The 17995-nt window shown below is 38.0% G+C and overlaps 3 protein-coding genes and 1 long non-coding RNA gene across 6 annotated transcripts in view; 2 read left to right on the top strand and 2 right to left on the bottom strand.

Moving 5' to 3' along the window:
* The window catches only part of LOC134795188 (protein male-specific lethal-3), a 68299-nt gene that overhangs the window by 4469 nt on the left and 45835 nt on the right, over positions 1-17995 (bottom strand). The gene's annotated exons all lie outside the window — the stretch shown is intronic.
* On the top strand, positions 2314-3250 carry LOC134790468 (SAP domain-containing ribonucleoprotein). The gene has a single exon (XM_063761280.1). It carries the CDS (start codon positions 2407-2409, stop codon positions 3211-3213), a length of 807 nt encoding a protein of 268 aa, XP_063617350.1. The 5' UTR covers positions 2314-2406; the 3' UTR covers positions 3214-3250.
* Positions 3312-4509, bottom strand: LOC134790457 (S-adenosylmethionine sensor upstream of mTORC1). Its single transcript, XM_063761269.1, has one exon. The coding sequence runs from the start codon at positions 4380-4382 to the stop codon at positions 3351-3353; it is 1032 nt and encodes a 343-aa protein (XP_063617339.1). The 5' UTR covers positions 4383-4509; the 3' UTR covers positions 3312-3350.
* Positions 4794-6130, top strand: LOC134790451 (uncharacterized). The gene is made up of 2 exons (XR_010144187.1): positions 4794-5006; positions 5416-6130. It is a non-coding gene; the product is annotated as an uncharacterized LOC134790451 (long non-coding RNA).

Below are 17995 nucleotides of genomic sequence, written 5' to 3'. Positions count from 1 at the left end.
GAATTATTCCCGACCAAAATTATTTGAATATTTTTGACGGGAATAAAATCGAGATGATTTTATTCCTACGAATTCTTATTCAAATAATGATTTTATTCTTGAATGCCCAACACTGCTCTCAACCTCAATTTTCTTCAGAAGAGTTGCCATCTCCTCTTCGCTCGATGCCACTATCGTCGTATCGTCTGCGTATCTCAGATTGCTGACCCTGTGTCCACCCACTACGATACCGCCTTTCCAGCCGTCCAATGACTTCCTCATAATATGTTCGCCGTACAAATTAAAAAGTTTCGGCGACAGAATGCAGCCTTGACGAACGCCTCGTTCTGTATGGAAATTATTTGACTTTTCACTTTCCAGTTTCACGAAGCTCGAACCATCGAGGTACAAATTCTGCACCAAAAAAGTAAGGTATTCAGGCACGCCCATCTTGATCATCACATCTAACATCGTACTCCACTGGACGCAGTCAAACGCCTTAGCGTAATCAATGAAGCACAATACCAGTGGCTTGTTAAACTCATGAGAAGTCGGACGTTCAGGATTTGCTCGCGAGTTCCCTTACCAGCCACAAAACCGGATTGTTCGCTCGGTATCTGGTGATCATGGTCTAATAAAATATGGTCTTCTATTCCCAGAGTGACACGGGCCTACGTCACAATAACATTGCCACTTTATTTCAACATAACATGTTACATGGGTACATTATACCTATGGTTAATAAGTTAAAATATTTCTTTATAATTTTATAATTTTCATTTATATGTATTTTATCTTAAATTTTACAATAACACGTCATTTTTAATTATTCGTTAGCAATATCTTCCGATTCACGACAGAAATTTCAGACGTTCGGGTAATTCTGTTTACACTACTGACAACACAGGATAGCTCTGTCACATTTGACAATTCGGATCTAGATAACTTCATGCCCTGACCGTCATCCTTGTCGAACGCGTGTTAATTGTTATTTCCTTCTCGCTCAGTGTCAGCAGTCGCAGTGTTTTCCAAACTTTTCACGCCGTAAGCTTGGTAATTAATGTGTAACTGTGAATTAGTTTTTCAAACGTTTGTCTTGTATAGGTAAATAAAGTTTAATTTAATACATTAGATTTGATTTATTTTACTATGTTTCTACATGAATAACTTAAAATTAATGCCGTTAAAATAATTTTCACCGTTGGTTAAAATTCTCCCACATTTTAAAGTTTGAGAACCTGTAAACAGCATGATGACGTAGGCCCGTGTCAGTTAGGTCATACGCGAATCTCGGAATAGAGTACCAGGCGGAGTATATTATTATACCATGTCTGGTGATCAACGAAGGAAGAAAGCCTAGGGTTTACTTTATAATGCGAAGGAGTATCTTGCTTGCATGCGACATGAGAGACAAAGTTCGATAATTTTCGCATTTCCCTGTAGAGCCCTTCTTATGCAGAGGTACAACAGCGGACTGTGTCCAGTCATCTGGCCACTGGCCAGTCCTCCAAATCTTGTTGCATATTTGATGGATGACCTTCGTTCCCTCGTAGCCCAGGTGCTGTAACATTGCTGCTGATACGCCATCAGAGCCCACAGCCTTATGCTTCAATCTGTTGATGGCATCTTGCACTTCAGAGAGCAACAAGTCTGGTTCCCTTATATGGTTGTCCCATCTTCTTTCCACGCTAAGTCCTTCTTCATCCCGGTACGAAGACCACTCATGCCAGATCCAGGTATATTCTAGATTCATGGTCAATCTCCAATTTTAAAGCGAAAAAGCGATATCTCTTTCTCGCTCTTACTTATCGGTGCGTCGCACAATGACCTTGGTGCGGTGCGATAGTGTGTTACCACTTTTAGACAGGGACCGTTATCGGTATAACTATAAATCAAAATAACTCATAACTTTCACATTATTTCTTTGATATTATAGAATAGTATTTAGGTAAGGATAATGATTGATCAGATTAGCTAAATTAAGTGCAAAAATATACATAAACAACTAAGATACCGAAATTGAATACCGGTTAATATGTATGAAAAATATACCGGTATTCGGTCCCTGATTTTAGATTTATGGTGATATTAAGCCCCGTCTCCATATCACGCGGCAAACTATCGAACATTGGCTCGCAAGGCAGCCGCGCGCAAATATGGATACCGGGTTGCCGCGCGAGCCAACTTGTTCAAAACGGGGCTTTAGAGCCCTTTAATTGAAAAAATGCCCCAGAACGAAAATACTAGGCGAAAATTTTACTAATCTGGATACGCCTTTATATTATTTTAATGTTGCCATAATTTTGTAGGTAAACCAAGCCAAGTAAACGAAACGAACGTCAATTCAATCAATCAAACCAACCAGTATTTAGCAGGATCCACAACATCTTGATTTTTCTCAAAAAAGTTAAAAAGAGGGTAAAGGAAATGGCTGATTCTACGGTATTAGACGCTAGTAAAATGAAGGTAGTTGATTTACGTAAAGAGTTGAAGTCGCGTGGCCTCACTCATACGGGCGACAAAGCAGAACTCGTGGCTAGACTACAAACAGCCATGGCACAAGAGGATCACCAGGATATCAATTTGGATTCAGATGAAATAGACTCTGATAGTGTCCTGGAAGAAGAGGAAAAATTGGACGACGATGACGAAAAAAGCCAAACCGACATACTTGATGACTCTGCAGTAGACACTATAAACGAAGAATTGGCGCTTGCCGATCAACTGGCGCCGAAGCCTGCCAACGAGGTGAAGCCGTTAAGGACACTCAAGCGAAAAATAACTGCAGACTCGAAGGACTCCAAAGAAGAAAATAAGGAGGCTGGATCTAAAAAAATTGTGTTAAACAGGGCAATTTCTGTGACACCGGCAGTTAAACTAGATGCAGAAACCACCCAAAGTCAACCTGAAGTTACAGCTCCAACTGATACCAAAATAAAAATAACTGCAGACATTGATGCCAAAACAAGGTTAGAAATGCGTGCTAAAAGATTTGGATTACCTGTCCAGATGTCAGATGATGAAAGGAAAGAGGCCAGAAAACAGAGATTTGGCCAGAATACTTCAAGCGCAATTACTTCAAACAAGACACCAGCAACATTGAGTGAGAATTTAGATAAACTCAAACAAAGAGCTGAAAGATTTGGACAATCAGTGTCTAAAATTATGACTGATATAGAACTTAAGGAACGGATTGAGAAACGCAAGGCTAAGTTTGGTAAACAAACATGTTAGAATAAGGAAGTTACTGTAAATATCCACATTATCACCTTTGCGAATTTTCTGTTTAAGTATAAATGTTCATATGACTTAAAATTTCATGAAATAAAATATTTTGCAGTATTGGCCTTTATTATTTCAAAATAATTCTATCATTCAAGGTCCTTAAATGGTAATTCATTGAAGTCTTCAGCAGCCACAGTTGTTTTCCGGTGTAAATTTCCTGGGTGTGATTGACTCTCTTGTATTTTAGTAAAATCTTGAGGTATGTGCAGAGTAAATTCCACGTTAGCATCTTTGTGAACAGTTGCCCAGCGAACAGCCACATCTTTACTTAGACTTTTTCTGAATGCCATGCAATGCATATGCTTAAATTTTTCATACTTAATTCTGGAGAACCCAATACATGCTAATGTATAACGCCAATTCTTCATCAGTTTGCCATTAGCACCAACATGTTTTGAATCTGGAGTGTTAATTACCAGTATTCCACCTGGTTTTAAAATATCATAGGCTTTTATACAGGCCTTAATTCTAAGAGGAGAACTAGGGATATATTCTAAAAGAAAACAAAATGTTACAATATCAAAATGATGTGATGGCAACTGTTGAATTTTATTTGATGTTTGCCTTAAAGAAGCACCACATGGCACCTCTAAGAAGTCACATTCATAGACAGATGCATTTGCTGGACATAAATCCACAGCTAAAACATCAAAAAAATTATACTTCTTAAATGGGTTGTAGCAGCTGCCTACATCAATAAGTTTTAGGGGCTCAGAGAAATTCTCTTGCAAAGTGATTTCAGTATTCATTTTCACAGCTATTTCACATTCTTTAAATCTATGTGAAAGGTAATTTTTTTGCATAAAGTAGGAATGAGCCAAATCTGCCGTCCACTTAATTCTTGATGTTGCTTCACTGTGTTCACTTGCACAATTTTCTTCCCAATGACTTGTAGCTAATTTCTGCATAGACTCTGCATATTTACAAAGTATATTCTTATTTTTACAATGTTCACGCCACGCGTTTTCGGGGCCTACTTCCAGAGATGATTTTCTAAGAGAAGCGTGAACTTCTTTAATTATATTTGCCAAATGTTTATGCTCTTTAGTGGCCATTGCTATGAATACCAATGGCTGATCTGGTTTAGTCAAAAAATCAATGATAAGCGCACATTTCATTCACCAATTATAGCTTTCTTTCATCCCTTCCCATAGTTCCAGAGAATCCAGAGTTGAGTGGAGTTTGGAGTAGACCAGGAATATCATAACAAAGAGTACCTATAACCACTTCAATGATACGATATGATGGCGGTGTGGTGTTGTGGTGGACTTTTTTTTTTTTTTTTTTTATTATGGCATCGCGCTCCTGGCGCATTCAGCCAGACGAGTAAAGCAGGGAAACGGAATTAAAGGATTACATTATAACGGGTAAGACGGAATTTTGGAAAAGGATCAGGAAAAGGTAAATTATAGGCAGTTAGAGTTTAATGTTATGACGTGAAATAAATGAATACAATGATTTAAATATATATGGAGAAGAATCATTAATATACAGGAGTGTTGTAATAGATGTGGGAAACGGAACTTTAAAATCTGACAGCTGTCTTAATAGTATAGAACGATCATAAAGGTTACATGCAAAGAATATATGGTTAAGATCAGCGGGATCAGCTCCACAAGTACATGCAGAACTGGCCACGCGATTTAGTAGTTTGAGGTGTTCCGGTGTACATACGTGACCCAATCTCATTCGAATTAACATACTAGTTGCAGGTTTTGGCAGAGAGATTTTAGCAAACCAAGGTTTGGCAGGAATTGATTTTTGAATGCTTCGATAATGTAACGCAGCAGCACCTGCACCAGATGTCCATAAATTCCTCCATTCCTTTCGTAGGTATAATTTAGGCAGTGCCAACAGGTCTTCAGACACATTCTTAAACGGAAACATGTCCCCACAACTAATGGCATCTCGAGCTAAATCATCCACCCTTTCATTACCTTTAATCCCTCTGTGTCCAGGGATCCAGGCAATGGAAACCGAATACCCTTTAATGTGACATTTTAACAATAGGCTACGGATTTGATAAATAATTGGGTTATTAGATTTAGATTTGAAAGGAAATTTACATATTGCCTGTAGTGAACTTAGGGAATCTGAGAAAATAATTGTTTTTTTGAGATGCATTATAATGATGAACTCTATTGCTTTCAGGATTCCAAAGCACTCACCACTGTACACAGAGGATTCTGGTGGCAACTTTATTTTTTGGTAAATATTAGATTGGGTGTGGAGAACACCAATGCCAACACAACCATTCTCTGACGTCTTAGAAGCATCTGTGTACATATGATGAGCACCCAGGCCATCTGTTCCAATGAATCCCAGGAATTGTTGATTTTGTTCAACATCATTCTTGGAGACTCCAATATTGAGGAGAACTGGAGGAATAAGTGTCAGAGAATCATATTCATATTGGAAAATGGGAAGTGTTGAAGAGCTAACAGTGGGAGCTGATATAGATTTAAGTTTTTGAAAGCTTTTTACTAAACAAGGAGGACTTTTGTGTTTCCAATAGTTGGAAGTAGTTATTTGAAGCACAAGGTTAGACAGGATAATCCAGAGTTGGTGATTAGAGAATTGGGAACAACGGAAAATAAATCTATCACTAAGATATTGGCGTCGTAAATGAAGTGGAGGCTCAACACACTCAACTTGCATGGCATTGATAGGGCTTGAATTCATGGCCCCACAAATCAATCTGAGTGCTTTGGATTGAATACGATCTAGTTTTTGGAAGCCAGCTACATATCCTGGCTCTAACAAAAATGTCCCATAATCTAAAATACTTCTTATCAAGGCATTATACATGAGTTTCATGCAAAAAGGATGTGAACCCCACCAAACTCCTGAAACGCACCTGAGGATATTAATATTTTTTTCACATTTAGAAACTATGTAATCACAATGTGGAAGACCCGTTAATTTATTATCTAAAATAACACCTAGGAATTTGGTTTTATCTTTAATGGAAATGGAGCAGTTATTAAATTGCACATTGATCGGAGGAGGAAACATTTTTCTAGTAAACAAAACTACAACACTTTTATGCACTGAAAGTTCCAGACCATTTGAATCTAACCATAACTTCAATAAGCCCAAAGAAGAAGTGACTGATCTACTGGCTTGTTCAATAGAAAGGTTTGGCGAATATAATAATAAATCATCAGCATATTGCAAGACTCTAACCGTGTCATTTAAGGATGATTCTAAATCAAATGTGTAGATATTATATAGCAAAGGACTTAATACGGATCCTTGGGGAAGACCTCTCCACACTAAACGGGAAATCCTATTGTTGTCATCTATGAGAAGGCTAATGGACCTTTCTGATAAAAGGTTTATTATGAAATTGGTTAACATTACTGGTATAGCTAATTTGTGAAGTTTTGCTTGTAACACTGAGACTAAGACATTATCATAAGCGGCGCTTATGTCAAGAAAAGCAGCTACTATAGACTCATTTCTAGAAAATGACAATCGAATATCTGAAATTAAAATACCCAAGCTATCATAAGTAGACCTACCTTTTCGGAAGCCAAATTGACTATGAGAAAGTAATTGGTTTTTTTCTACAAAATATTCTAGTCTGTTTTTAACTAAATGTTCTGCTACTTTAACAAATACTGAGGAAAGGGCAATTGGACGATAAGAAGAAACATCTGACACTGGTTTGAACGGCTTTAAAATAGGAATAACTATTTGAGATCTCCAAGAATCAGGAATTTTACCAGACTGGATAACAGAATTTATTATATTTAGATAATAAGAAAGAATACCATCACTAGCATTTGCTAAAAAGGAATAAGGAACTCCATCTTCCCCAGGTGAAGTATCTTTTAAACCACTTAATACAGCTTTTAACTCCTCCATTTTAAAAGGCTCATTTAAAGTATTATAATAGCATGAGTCAAATGAAAAGGCAGCAGGGTGAAATACATATTCTTCGGGGACGGAAGCAGGTGCTAATCTATCCATAAACTGTGTAGCAAGGTTAGGAGGAAGGATCTGTCTAGAGGACTCATTGAAAGCATGTCTAAATCTTTTAATATTATTCCATACTATGGATGGTTTTACGCTAGGACTAAGAGACAAACAAAATCGCTTCCAGCCTTCGAACTTTTTCTTTCGCAACAATTTTTTTGTCTCACGAGCAACTTGCATGAATGTCTCAAAATTTTCATTTGTCATAAAATGACAATATTTTCTTTCAGCCTCCTTACGGTTTCTGATAGCTTGTGTGCAATCATCATCCCACCAAGGCGGAGAAGGTATTTTACCTGATGCACTGTTTTTAACCGGAAAAATTTCATCAGCTGCTTCAGTCATTATCTGAGCTAATGCAACTGAACAACTAACTACATTACTATCATCTATGGACGGTAAACACAACAATTTCTCCTCTACACGGGTTTTGAAAAGTTTCCAATCAACATTACTTAAATTATACTTAAGCCTAGGGCTAGGTTTCGGAGATGGCGGAATAGAAGATGGAAATGTAATAATGATAGGGTAGTGATCACTCCCATATGTTGATTCCAGAGTATGCCAAGTGAGAGAAGCCGCAAGATCAACTGAACAAATTGATAAATCAATAGCGCTAATTGACTCTGTTGGAGCTGTTCGGCGGGTTGGAGAACCGTTGTTTAAAACACAAAGATTGTGTTGGTCTATGATATGAATGAGGCGATCTCCATTATAATTAGACGATGAACTACCCCAAACCTGGTGATGTGAGTTAAAATCTCCTAAAATTAAAACGGGCCTAGGAAGAGAAGAAATTATTTGTTCAAGCTCAACAAAAATAGATGATGAGGGATGAGGAATATATACAGAAATAATACAGATGTTATTTACAATGGCAGCAACAATTGAAAAATCATCGCTATGGGATGGAAGATGAAAAGGTGAAAATGATATGGAATTCCTGACAAGTAGAGCTACTCCGCCCCATCCGCCAGGAGTGCCAGGTCGCGAAGGACGGTCCTCTCTGAGACATGAATATCCCGTGACTCTAAGAAGAGCCCCAGGCTTGAGCCATGTCTCAGAGAGGGCAAAAACAAATGGTTGAAATTTGTTTAATAAATGAATTAAATCTTGTTTTTTATTTATTACACTTCTGCAGTTCCACTGTATAATTTTGGCCATTATTTTTAATAGTTGAGACAAGTTCTTCAAGCATGGGGGCAACGTGGGACGGTATTCTTACATTAGGCTGAGATAAATGATCAATTAACGCTTGTATTTCCTCAGCTACTGAAACATTATCTTTAGGAGACTCTTGCTGTAGTGCACAGCCATTTTGAGGAGATGGAATGATATATTCTTTAACTAAAGCATTGTGAGCTGCTGCATCATACCCTGTTGTTATAAGTTTTTTAACTGTACGTGGTTTCAAAAAAGTTGTCTTTTTATAACTGTGTGACTGCATGGTTGTACCCGGGGCTGGATTATTGACACTGCGATGTAAATTTGGCTGAAACTGTGGCTGTTGGGGTGATTGTGTCAGAAGGACATCGGCAAATGATTTTGAAGCAGCTGGATGTAATTTAACAGCCTCACCATAAGAAATACAATTGTTAGCCATAGTTACTTTAATATCCTTCTGTCTCTTGTGTTCCGGGCAAGCCCTGTTCGTGGCGAAATGGAAACCATTGCAAAGGCAGCAAACGGCATCATCCTCCTCCACTGAACAGGTATGACCGGAATGCAATTGACCACACTTAAAGCACTTGGGTTTAGATCTGCAATTAGTTTTCGTATGACCAAATTTAGTACAGTTGAAGCACTGGATTGTGGGAAAGATATACAGTTCGACAGGCAGTGAGTTGTAGCATGAGAATACCCGTTTTGGTAAAACTTGACCATCAAAAGTTAGGACAACTGTCTCAGAGGGTTGCCACGAAACGGCACCATTAACTGTAACTCTATGATTCAAACGCCGAACTTTAAGCACTTTTCCACACCCAGTGGGCACGGAAATGTTGGACACTATTTCCTCCTCGGACCACTGTGATGGAATACCACGGACTAGGCCCATGCGCGTTACTGTAAATGATGGTATGTATGCTGTTAAATTTTCGTTGTCAAGTTGAGGATTGGTTACAAACAAATTAGCATCGATATGATTTGCAAAAGCCATGGAAATTCTTGTCCTACCAATACGTTTCACGCTGCCATTTATAATATTTTTGAAGCCGTTTTTTACTAAGAACCTACCAAAAGACACCGGGTGCAGAGACGAGTTTGGATCAGTTTGTTTTAATTGAACATGCACCGTAAACGGTGCAACATCAGCTGTTGAAAATAAATTTCTGCCAACTTTTGTTGTTTGAATATCAGAAACTACTTTATTTGTGTCAGTATTTGTTATAGAATGAGCTTGGGTCTTTTGTACAATTTCACACTCGCAAACATATTCCCCACCAGCATTTCGCTTCCTCTTTTTGTTACAATCTTTACACCTCTTATTTTTATATACTTTTCTTTTTAAATCATTTTTATTATTTACAGATGTATCAGTATCCATGCTAGACTCTATTTCAATATTTATACCAACCTGGAGGTTTTCTCCTCCAGGGTCGGGAGGATCATCCTCCCCCATTGTAAAGAATTACAAAAGACTTACCTAATATGAGTGAATGTCACAATATATACAGAAAACAAAAATATTTACATGTAATACTATCTAAAATATATACAAATTACCAATTCCTTGATCTTAAATTGAATTAAATGTACGAGAAACCAAAACACACAACCGCCACGTTTCACGTTTCCCGCGCTTTTTTCTGTGGTGGACTTGTAGAGTACGAGTACTACTAGTACTTGACGTTGACGATGACGTACTTGACTCAGGGTTGCCAACTCCAATTTTTTTTTACCCCTAGAGCTCAACTTAAAAACCCCTAAAACTGTACTATTATTTTGGAAAATCCACTAAATAAAAAATAAAAGAAATTATACGTTTAATTAATTCATTTTCCAGAATTTTGTACATTATTATGATTTTCAACCGGTTCGATATTTTTATGATCATACATATGAACGTTAAATAGTTTTTTCATTTCTCATGCTCTGAAAGAGGATCATTATTGTTCTAAAAGGTGTGCAGAAAATGATACGTTTCTGCACTAGAGCATTTTAGGTTCCAATCCAAGTAAGATTTTATAATTTTTTTTACGATAAGCAATTGAAATTTGGGTATAAAATTTGGGATTTGTTATACAATTTCCATTCTGATATTTGACTCCCCATTCCATAAATAACGATACTTTTGCCTAAATAATTAATTGAAAGTACCCTCAAAAAATACTATAAAAATGTATACTTAGTCATGTTTTTAAAAAAACACATGCATTTTATTTTCCTCGTATTCGAAATGAACAGTAGAGTATTTAACTCGGTTGAAAGGCATCATTTCAGCCTCGGCCAAACTACCTCGGCAGAAATGAGTGCTTTCATCCCTTGGTTAACAATCTACTATTAACTATAACATTTTATTTGTTGTAGTAATGTTGTAGTAAATGTCACGCAAGATTACACGAATTACACGACACTTTTGGAGGAGCCCAACACCTAGATCAAATTTATAGCCGTAATAGACTACCGCACGTATAGAAGTACCCTGCCTCTCCCTGCGCCGCCGTACTTGCTTGCTTTTAATTATTGCTTATACATATGCGTATACAATAAAGATTATGATTATGATACATACGGAGTTTCCATTCGTCTTCCATATGAAATGACATGTGCAAACGAGACAGCTCTACGAATGTGTATAGCGACGTCCCACGTCCCGTTCACACAGGTCATTTCGTAAGGAAACCGTATGTACATACGGAATTTTTACCCGGTTTAGTATGTGGCCGGCCTAACACCTCCCGACCCGACAAGGGGGCCCGACCAAAAGTATGGTCTAAACAGCCTTTAAAGCGACGAAAGATCATACAACCACGTTACAAATCACTGTGTAGCGTAAATCCGAACGTTCAGCCGTGTATTTCCGCCTCAGTCGAACTTGCGAGTTCAAGCAACACAGAGTTCACAGAGTGGTATACACTATGCCCTATGGTTTCATTCCCAGTATAGTATGTAGCTTCTCACATCGTGAACACTTTTTCCATATCACACAAACATGGTATAGACAAATCCCTAAAAAAACCACTAAAAATATTTAGCCCCTAAAAAAACCCCTAGCTGGTTTATTTCCCCCTAGATTTAGTGGTAAAACCACTAAGTTGGCAACCCTGACTTGACTGGGTATTGTCCAAGTATTGTCAATAGACAAGTGACAGTGACAGACAGATACAAAATCTAAAGCCCGTTCCACACTCGCGTTCGCGGCTTCGCGCACAAGGGCCCAACGTTTTCTGTTCTCTTTCACGGCGCAGCAACTAGTATCATTTCTCTCTCCTCGCTCTTTTAAAAATGCCGTTTGTCAAAAAAGGACAAACATACTGTTGACAAGATGGACTTCAAATCAAGTGTTGCCTTTTTTGATGCGCCCAGGCTGTGTATGTGTGCGTAAAAGCGTATATGTGTGCTTTTTTAGGGATGTGAAAAGTCGATTTTAATCATGTTATATATCGATAAACGCTACACAGCGGAACGAAATAGCGATTAATTGGAGCTTCAATATCTTCGTTAAACATTAACATAATTGAAATGCTAATGGATAATGAATATATTATAATGCAATAAATTTCCCTTGGTTTCCTGCTGGGGCGTGACGATAAAATTGTGATCTGATAACCACAATAAAGAATAAAAGCGTTTTTGTTCATTTTAGGTATCGTTAAACCTTTGAAGTAAAATTAAAATTGCAAGAAATGTCGATAGTTTATCGATATGACTTTATCGACATGGCTACAGCAAGGTGGGCCTCATTGTTAATCGTACACTAAACAAAAGTGGCAACAGTGACAGCTCGCTGAGACGGGATCTCTATATATTAAATCTATGTTCGCGCACGAGTGTGTAGCGGGTTTAATAGCCGTTTATGCCGTAAGGCCCCATTCGCACGACAGCTTAAAAAGCGTTGCGTTAAAACCCGACGTTGGCGCTTTTTTACCGTTTCCAATATTTGTGTTCATATGAACGCTTAAAAATCACTTCTGAGTCGTACTGCCACGTACGCATCTCAGCAAAGCCATACTTTATTTGCTATTACGACGTATTATTTGAATATAGCTTGAATATTTCAGGAATTTGTAAGCATAAGTTGACATTTTTAAGGTGAAACTAATAATAATCTTGACGATTGACACCAAAAATTGACACTTGACAGCCAACTGACAGCAGCGCCGGCGCTTTTTTAACGCTTGTGAGAACAGATACACGGAGTTCTGTATGGTCTATTCAATTTGACGCCAACGCTCAACGCCGAAAATCGAACAGTGCTCGATAAAAAAGCGCCGCGCTTAAAAACTGCCTTCGTGTGAATACATACATGGTTATCCATTTGTGTCATTCAATCGCTTTTTTAACGCGCGTTGAAAAAGCTGCCGTGCGAACGGGGCCTACACACTATAGTTAGTTTTTTTTTAGCATTAAGCCCCCTCCAGTCTATGTGCGTGAATCGCGGCGCGACGTCGCGAAGCGAACATATCGCGAAGTTGACGTATGACTCCACACTCGCACACTTCACGGCGATTTTTCGAAGTTTGGTTTGCGGCAAGATGGCGGAAAAGCATCAGCTGATCGAGTTTAAGCCTAAGCGCGCACCACGATTTTAGTTTTTGCGACACGATTTTAGAATCGCGCTGTAATATATCGCAGAAAATTCACTGCGCGCACTGCGATGAAAAAGTCGACGATTTGTTCATTCTCAACATGGATTTCGTACCAGTCGTTTGTCATGAAACGTTGTTTTTAATATGTGATCGCTGTATGACTTTGAGTATTTATACCACAAAGGTGATCTCCTTCTATTTCCATAATTAAGGCCCCATTCGCACGACAGCTTAAAAAGCGTTGCGTTAAAACCCGACGTTGGCGCTTTTTTACCGTTTCCAATATTTGTGTTCATATGAACGCTTAAAAATCACTTGTGAGTCGTACTGCCACGTACGCATCTCAGAAAAGCCATACTTTTTTGCTATTACTACTAATATAGCTTGAATATTTCAGGAATTTGTAAGCATAAGTTGACATTTTTAAGGTGAAACTAATAATAATCTTGACGATTGACACCAAAAATTGACACTTGACAGCCAACTGACAGCAGCGCCGGCGCTTTTTCAACGCTTGTGAGAACAGATACACGGATTTCCGTATGGTCTATTCAGTTTGACGCCAACGCTCAACGCCGAAAATCGAACAGTGCTCGATAAAAAAGCGCCGCGCTTAAAAACCGCCTTCGTGTGAATACATACATGGTTATCCATTTGTGTCATTCAAACGCTTTTTTAACGCGCGTTGAAAAAGCTGCCGTGCGAACGGGGCCTAAATGGTCAACATCTAGCGTCTTCAGCAGCAGGTTCCGACATGTTGACGCTTGGAGAGCGATATGCCGACTGAGGTCCGGGTGCGATTTTATTATCGCAGTGCGCGCGGGGCCATACAACTCCGTATGCTGCTATTCACTTTGCGACAATCGCGTCGCGAGCAGTCGCGGAAAAATGTAACAAATCACAATTTTAAAATCGCTGCGTTTTTTTTGTCGCATATGCGCGCACTGCCATATAAACACATACGTTACATTTCTGCGACTAAATTATCGCGCGACAAAAAGTCGTGGTGCGCGCTTGGCCTAACTGTTAGTTATCTATGGCATCATACGTGATTTAACTGTTTTTCCATTTTGTTTTCTTGTGAAACCGTAAAATATAGCAGCTTAAAGGCCCCAGTACACAATGGGCCATCGCCGGCCACTCCAAGGGACGCATTTATGCGTTAGAGGGAGCAAGTGATATTGCTATCTCATTCTACCGCATGGCTGCGTCCGTTGGAGTGGTTATATACTAGTGCTTCGTGCTTATATACTAGTGGCCTACGTGAGTGGCATTTAGGTGACCTTTACATAAATGTAATTAGAATTATTGTTCATTTTAATAAATATATTTTCTATTTCTTAAATGTCACCTTAAAAGTCACATGACGTGTTGACCCTAATACTAACCACGTCATGTGCCTACTCACCGTACAGATGGCCCATTGTGTACTGGGGGCCTTAATATAATATAATCATAATACATAATTATCTTGCCACAGAAGAGCCAAAATAGAGTGTAATGTGGAGTTTTGCAAGTTCGCGCTACGCGTCTCCTTTAGCCCCCTCCAGACTATGCGCGTGAATCGCGGCTTCGCGCCGCGATTCGCGCACGAGTGAGGAGGGGGCTTTTGACGCGGGCCAAAATACCGACAAAAAACGGAGAACAAGGCGCGAAGGCGTGAACAATCTGCGAAATCGACGCCACACTCGCGTTCGCGGCTTCGCCCGCGATTCGCGCGCATAGTCTGGAATCTAACCTACCTACTATTTGAATAAATCTCATATCTATGATTAATTTCTTTTATAAAACCGTTTCTCCTAGGGAGGCGGAGGGGGCTCCTCTCCTTGGATCTCCCCTTTTATACGGTCGTTCTGTGGTTATGATTATGACTAAAGTAATATTTGCTTCATAGGTGGGTCACAACCATAGGTACATATTTATTATTCATGCTTTGTAACATTTATGAAAAAAAAATTATGACCACTACAAATATGACTTATTTTTTATGTCTATATTAATACTATGCACTGCAATACTTCGAACGAAAAACAATTATGGATATCAAGCAGATGACTTAAAATTTTATGCGAATTAAATTAATGACTATAAAAAATATGTCATAACTCATTTATGACAAAAACCCAGTTATGCTCAGGAATAATTCTGACTAAAAAATTTTATGACTTACAATTTTATGAACAAAGTGTTATGACAATTAAAAATATGACAAAAGTTGTTATGCGACCAGAGGGAGTCCCGAAATAAATACATACCTATTCATATAAACTTACTTTTAAGTAGCTAATAAGAATTGTGTAACACTGATTCTCATCGTGCCGACATCATGGTCACCCTAATGAGTTTGACAATGTTGACTTGTATTTTTATCGCAAAATGTAATAATTGTAGCTTCCTTGTGAAACAATATTACACAATTAGAAATTCTTTCACTCCTACAACCTTTAACGCAACATTTATTCACCATTTTTAAGAAATTTTTCATTCACTTGTTTTGATAACATGTCATCACACGTTAGGGATACCAATTAATATTCAAAGTTACTACAATGTCTACCATATCAAAATTAGTGTTTTTTTGTTAATAATATTGACATCATAATTATTTATAAATTTCTTAAAAGATATCAGAACCTTACTCTAAAATAATATAAGAAGGTATTTAATTTCAGTAGTATATTGATATTAATACTACCACAATGGTATATTTTTAACATTGGCAACATGTGCGAGTGAGACACCGCGACCCACCTTTGCTATCTCAAGTGGACCGTTTTCTCTAGTCTGGTAAGAACGTCTTTCTGGCTCGGTGATAAAGTTGAAATTAGTATGGCAAAAAAAGTGACAGTTCACTCCATCTTATAACTTCATGGGTGGGCCTCATTGTTAATCGTACACTAAACAAAAGTGGCAACTGAGACACCGTCTCTATATATTATAATTTATAAGTCTATGGGGAAAGGTGTACCATAGATTTAATATATAGAGATCCCGTCTCAGCGAGCTGTCACTGTTGCCACTTTTGTTTAGTGTACGATTAACAATGAGGCCCACCTTGCTGTAGCCATGTCGATAAAGTCATATCGATAAACTATCGACATTTCTTGCAATTTTAATTTTACTTCAAAGGTTTAACGATACCTAAAATGAACAAAAACGCTTTTATTCTTTATTGTGGTTACAAGTGTGGGTGTGGAACCAAGGGAAAGTTCAGATATTTAATTAAAATACATAAATACCTACTAAAATATGTATTCCGCAATAATTGAATTATTTTATTACATTATAATATATTAATTATCCATTAGAATTTCAATTATGTTTATGTTTAACGAAGATATTGAAGCTTTAATTAATCGCTATTTCGTTCCGCTGTGTAGCGTTTATCGATATATAACATGATTAAGTTTGGACAAAAGCAAAATCGATGCTTTCGAGATGTGGTGTTGGAGGAAGATCTTAAGTATACCATGGACCGCAATGAGAACAAATGAGTCCATTCTGAGAGAACTCAAAATCACCAAACGACTCTCAACAATCTGCCAGGAGAGGGCTCTTAAGATTCTTTGGGCACATAATGCGGTCGCCACACCACAGCCTCGAACGTGACATCATACTGGGGCAAGTTGAAGGCAAGCGCGCTAGAGGAAGAGCCCCTGCAAGATAAAACAAGCATGTGGTTCCATGCAGAGGGCAGCCCACATAGCCCTTGTTAGGCCCTTGTTCGCGATAAATGGAGGGACATAGTTATACCGCTTAAAGGTCAAAGTGCATTCAAAATAGCATAGAGCTTGACCCCTGTAAAACGGCGATAGATTTGTGAAGTTGACTTGTACACATCTCTCCAAATTTCCCTGCAAATAAGAAGACCTAGAAAATGGAAACCACTCATTTCATTTATGCCGGTATTTTTCAGGGATGGGTTAATCCTAATGCAGGATACCTATACCTAGCCCCTTGTCCCTCGTCGTACTGCAAAAGCCACCGGAGCCTACCTTCTCGAAGTAGACATCAACACCATGAACTGACGAATGATGAGTCGGGATCTTTATCTCTAAAACAAAAGCGAATTCAGAAAACTTTTAGAGTTACACCAAGAAATGACAGCATATTATTCTCTAAATGCAGTCAAGAATACACCTTTAATAAAATCTGTCGGGTCGGGTTAGTCGTTTCCCACCCTGTATAACTTTATATCATATCTTAAATTATATCGTTGTCCTAAAACACAAGACTTATTGAGCTTCCTGTGAGACTTGGTCAATCTGTGTAAAATTGTATTAATAATATTAATTTATAAACCTTGAAGCCACATTGTGTACAAAACAATGACTGAAAGTCTTGTAAATTTCAAAAATAAAAAGCTTTTTAATATTATAGAATTTAATTAGGGTACATACAAACATTTTGTAATGTTGGAGTATAATAATCAAACTAATAAGCACATTCTTTTGGGTAGCTAGTGAAAAAATTGCGGGTAAGTAGTTTTTTACCAGTTCGACTTTTGTTTTTTTACAAGAATAGTAGAGGAGCCAGTTTTCATTAAACAAACCGGATGTGGTCATTTACACATCTTTTAATATTTATCTATATTTTTACTTCGACACTAAATTTTTACAACTGCAAAAAAAAAACGATGAACTAAGTATCACTACACTTTGTTGGTCATTGTCAATATTACTACTGCTTGCTGTTTCAATATGGACGACAATAGTTAAAATATCAGTCTCCACCGGCTCCCCTTGAACATTAAGAGTTAAATTAATTACATAAACTGCCTATCCGATGATAATTATTTATAATTTAATTATGTATTTAAATCGATTAAAACATTCCATCGCTATTACTTTCTACTACAAAGGAAACCACACTGATTTTTCGAAAGCCAACAAAACAAACATAAGCATCCACTAATAAGTGTTAGCGAAAACAACGAAACGAGTCGATCGCGGCCCCGGTCTGACCGGAGCGGCGGCGGCGGCCGCGGCCGCATATGTACA

This window comes from Cydia splendana, chromosome 1, assembly GCF_910591565.1.
Source record: "Cydia splendana chromosome 1, ilCydSple1.2, whole genome shotgun sequence".
Taxonomy (NCBI): Eukaryota; Metazoa; Arthropoda; class Insecta; order Lepidoptera; family Tortricidae; genus Cydia; species Cydia splendana.
Note: the sequence above shows the minus strand (reverse complement) of the source record. Positions and strands in the feature narration are given on the sequence as shown.

What these genes read in the sequence shown, in the direction of transcription:
- LOC134790468 (XM_063761280.1), top strand. Translation starts at nt 2,407, where the DNA reads ATGGCTGATTCTACGGTATTAGACGCTAGTAAAATGAAGGTAGTTGAT.
- LOC134790457 (XM_063761269.1), bottom strand. Translation starts at nt 4,382, where the DNA reads ATGAAATGTGCGCTTATCATTGATTTTTTGACTAAACCAGATCAGCCA.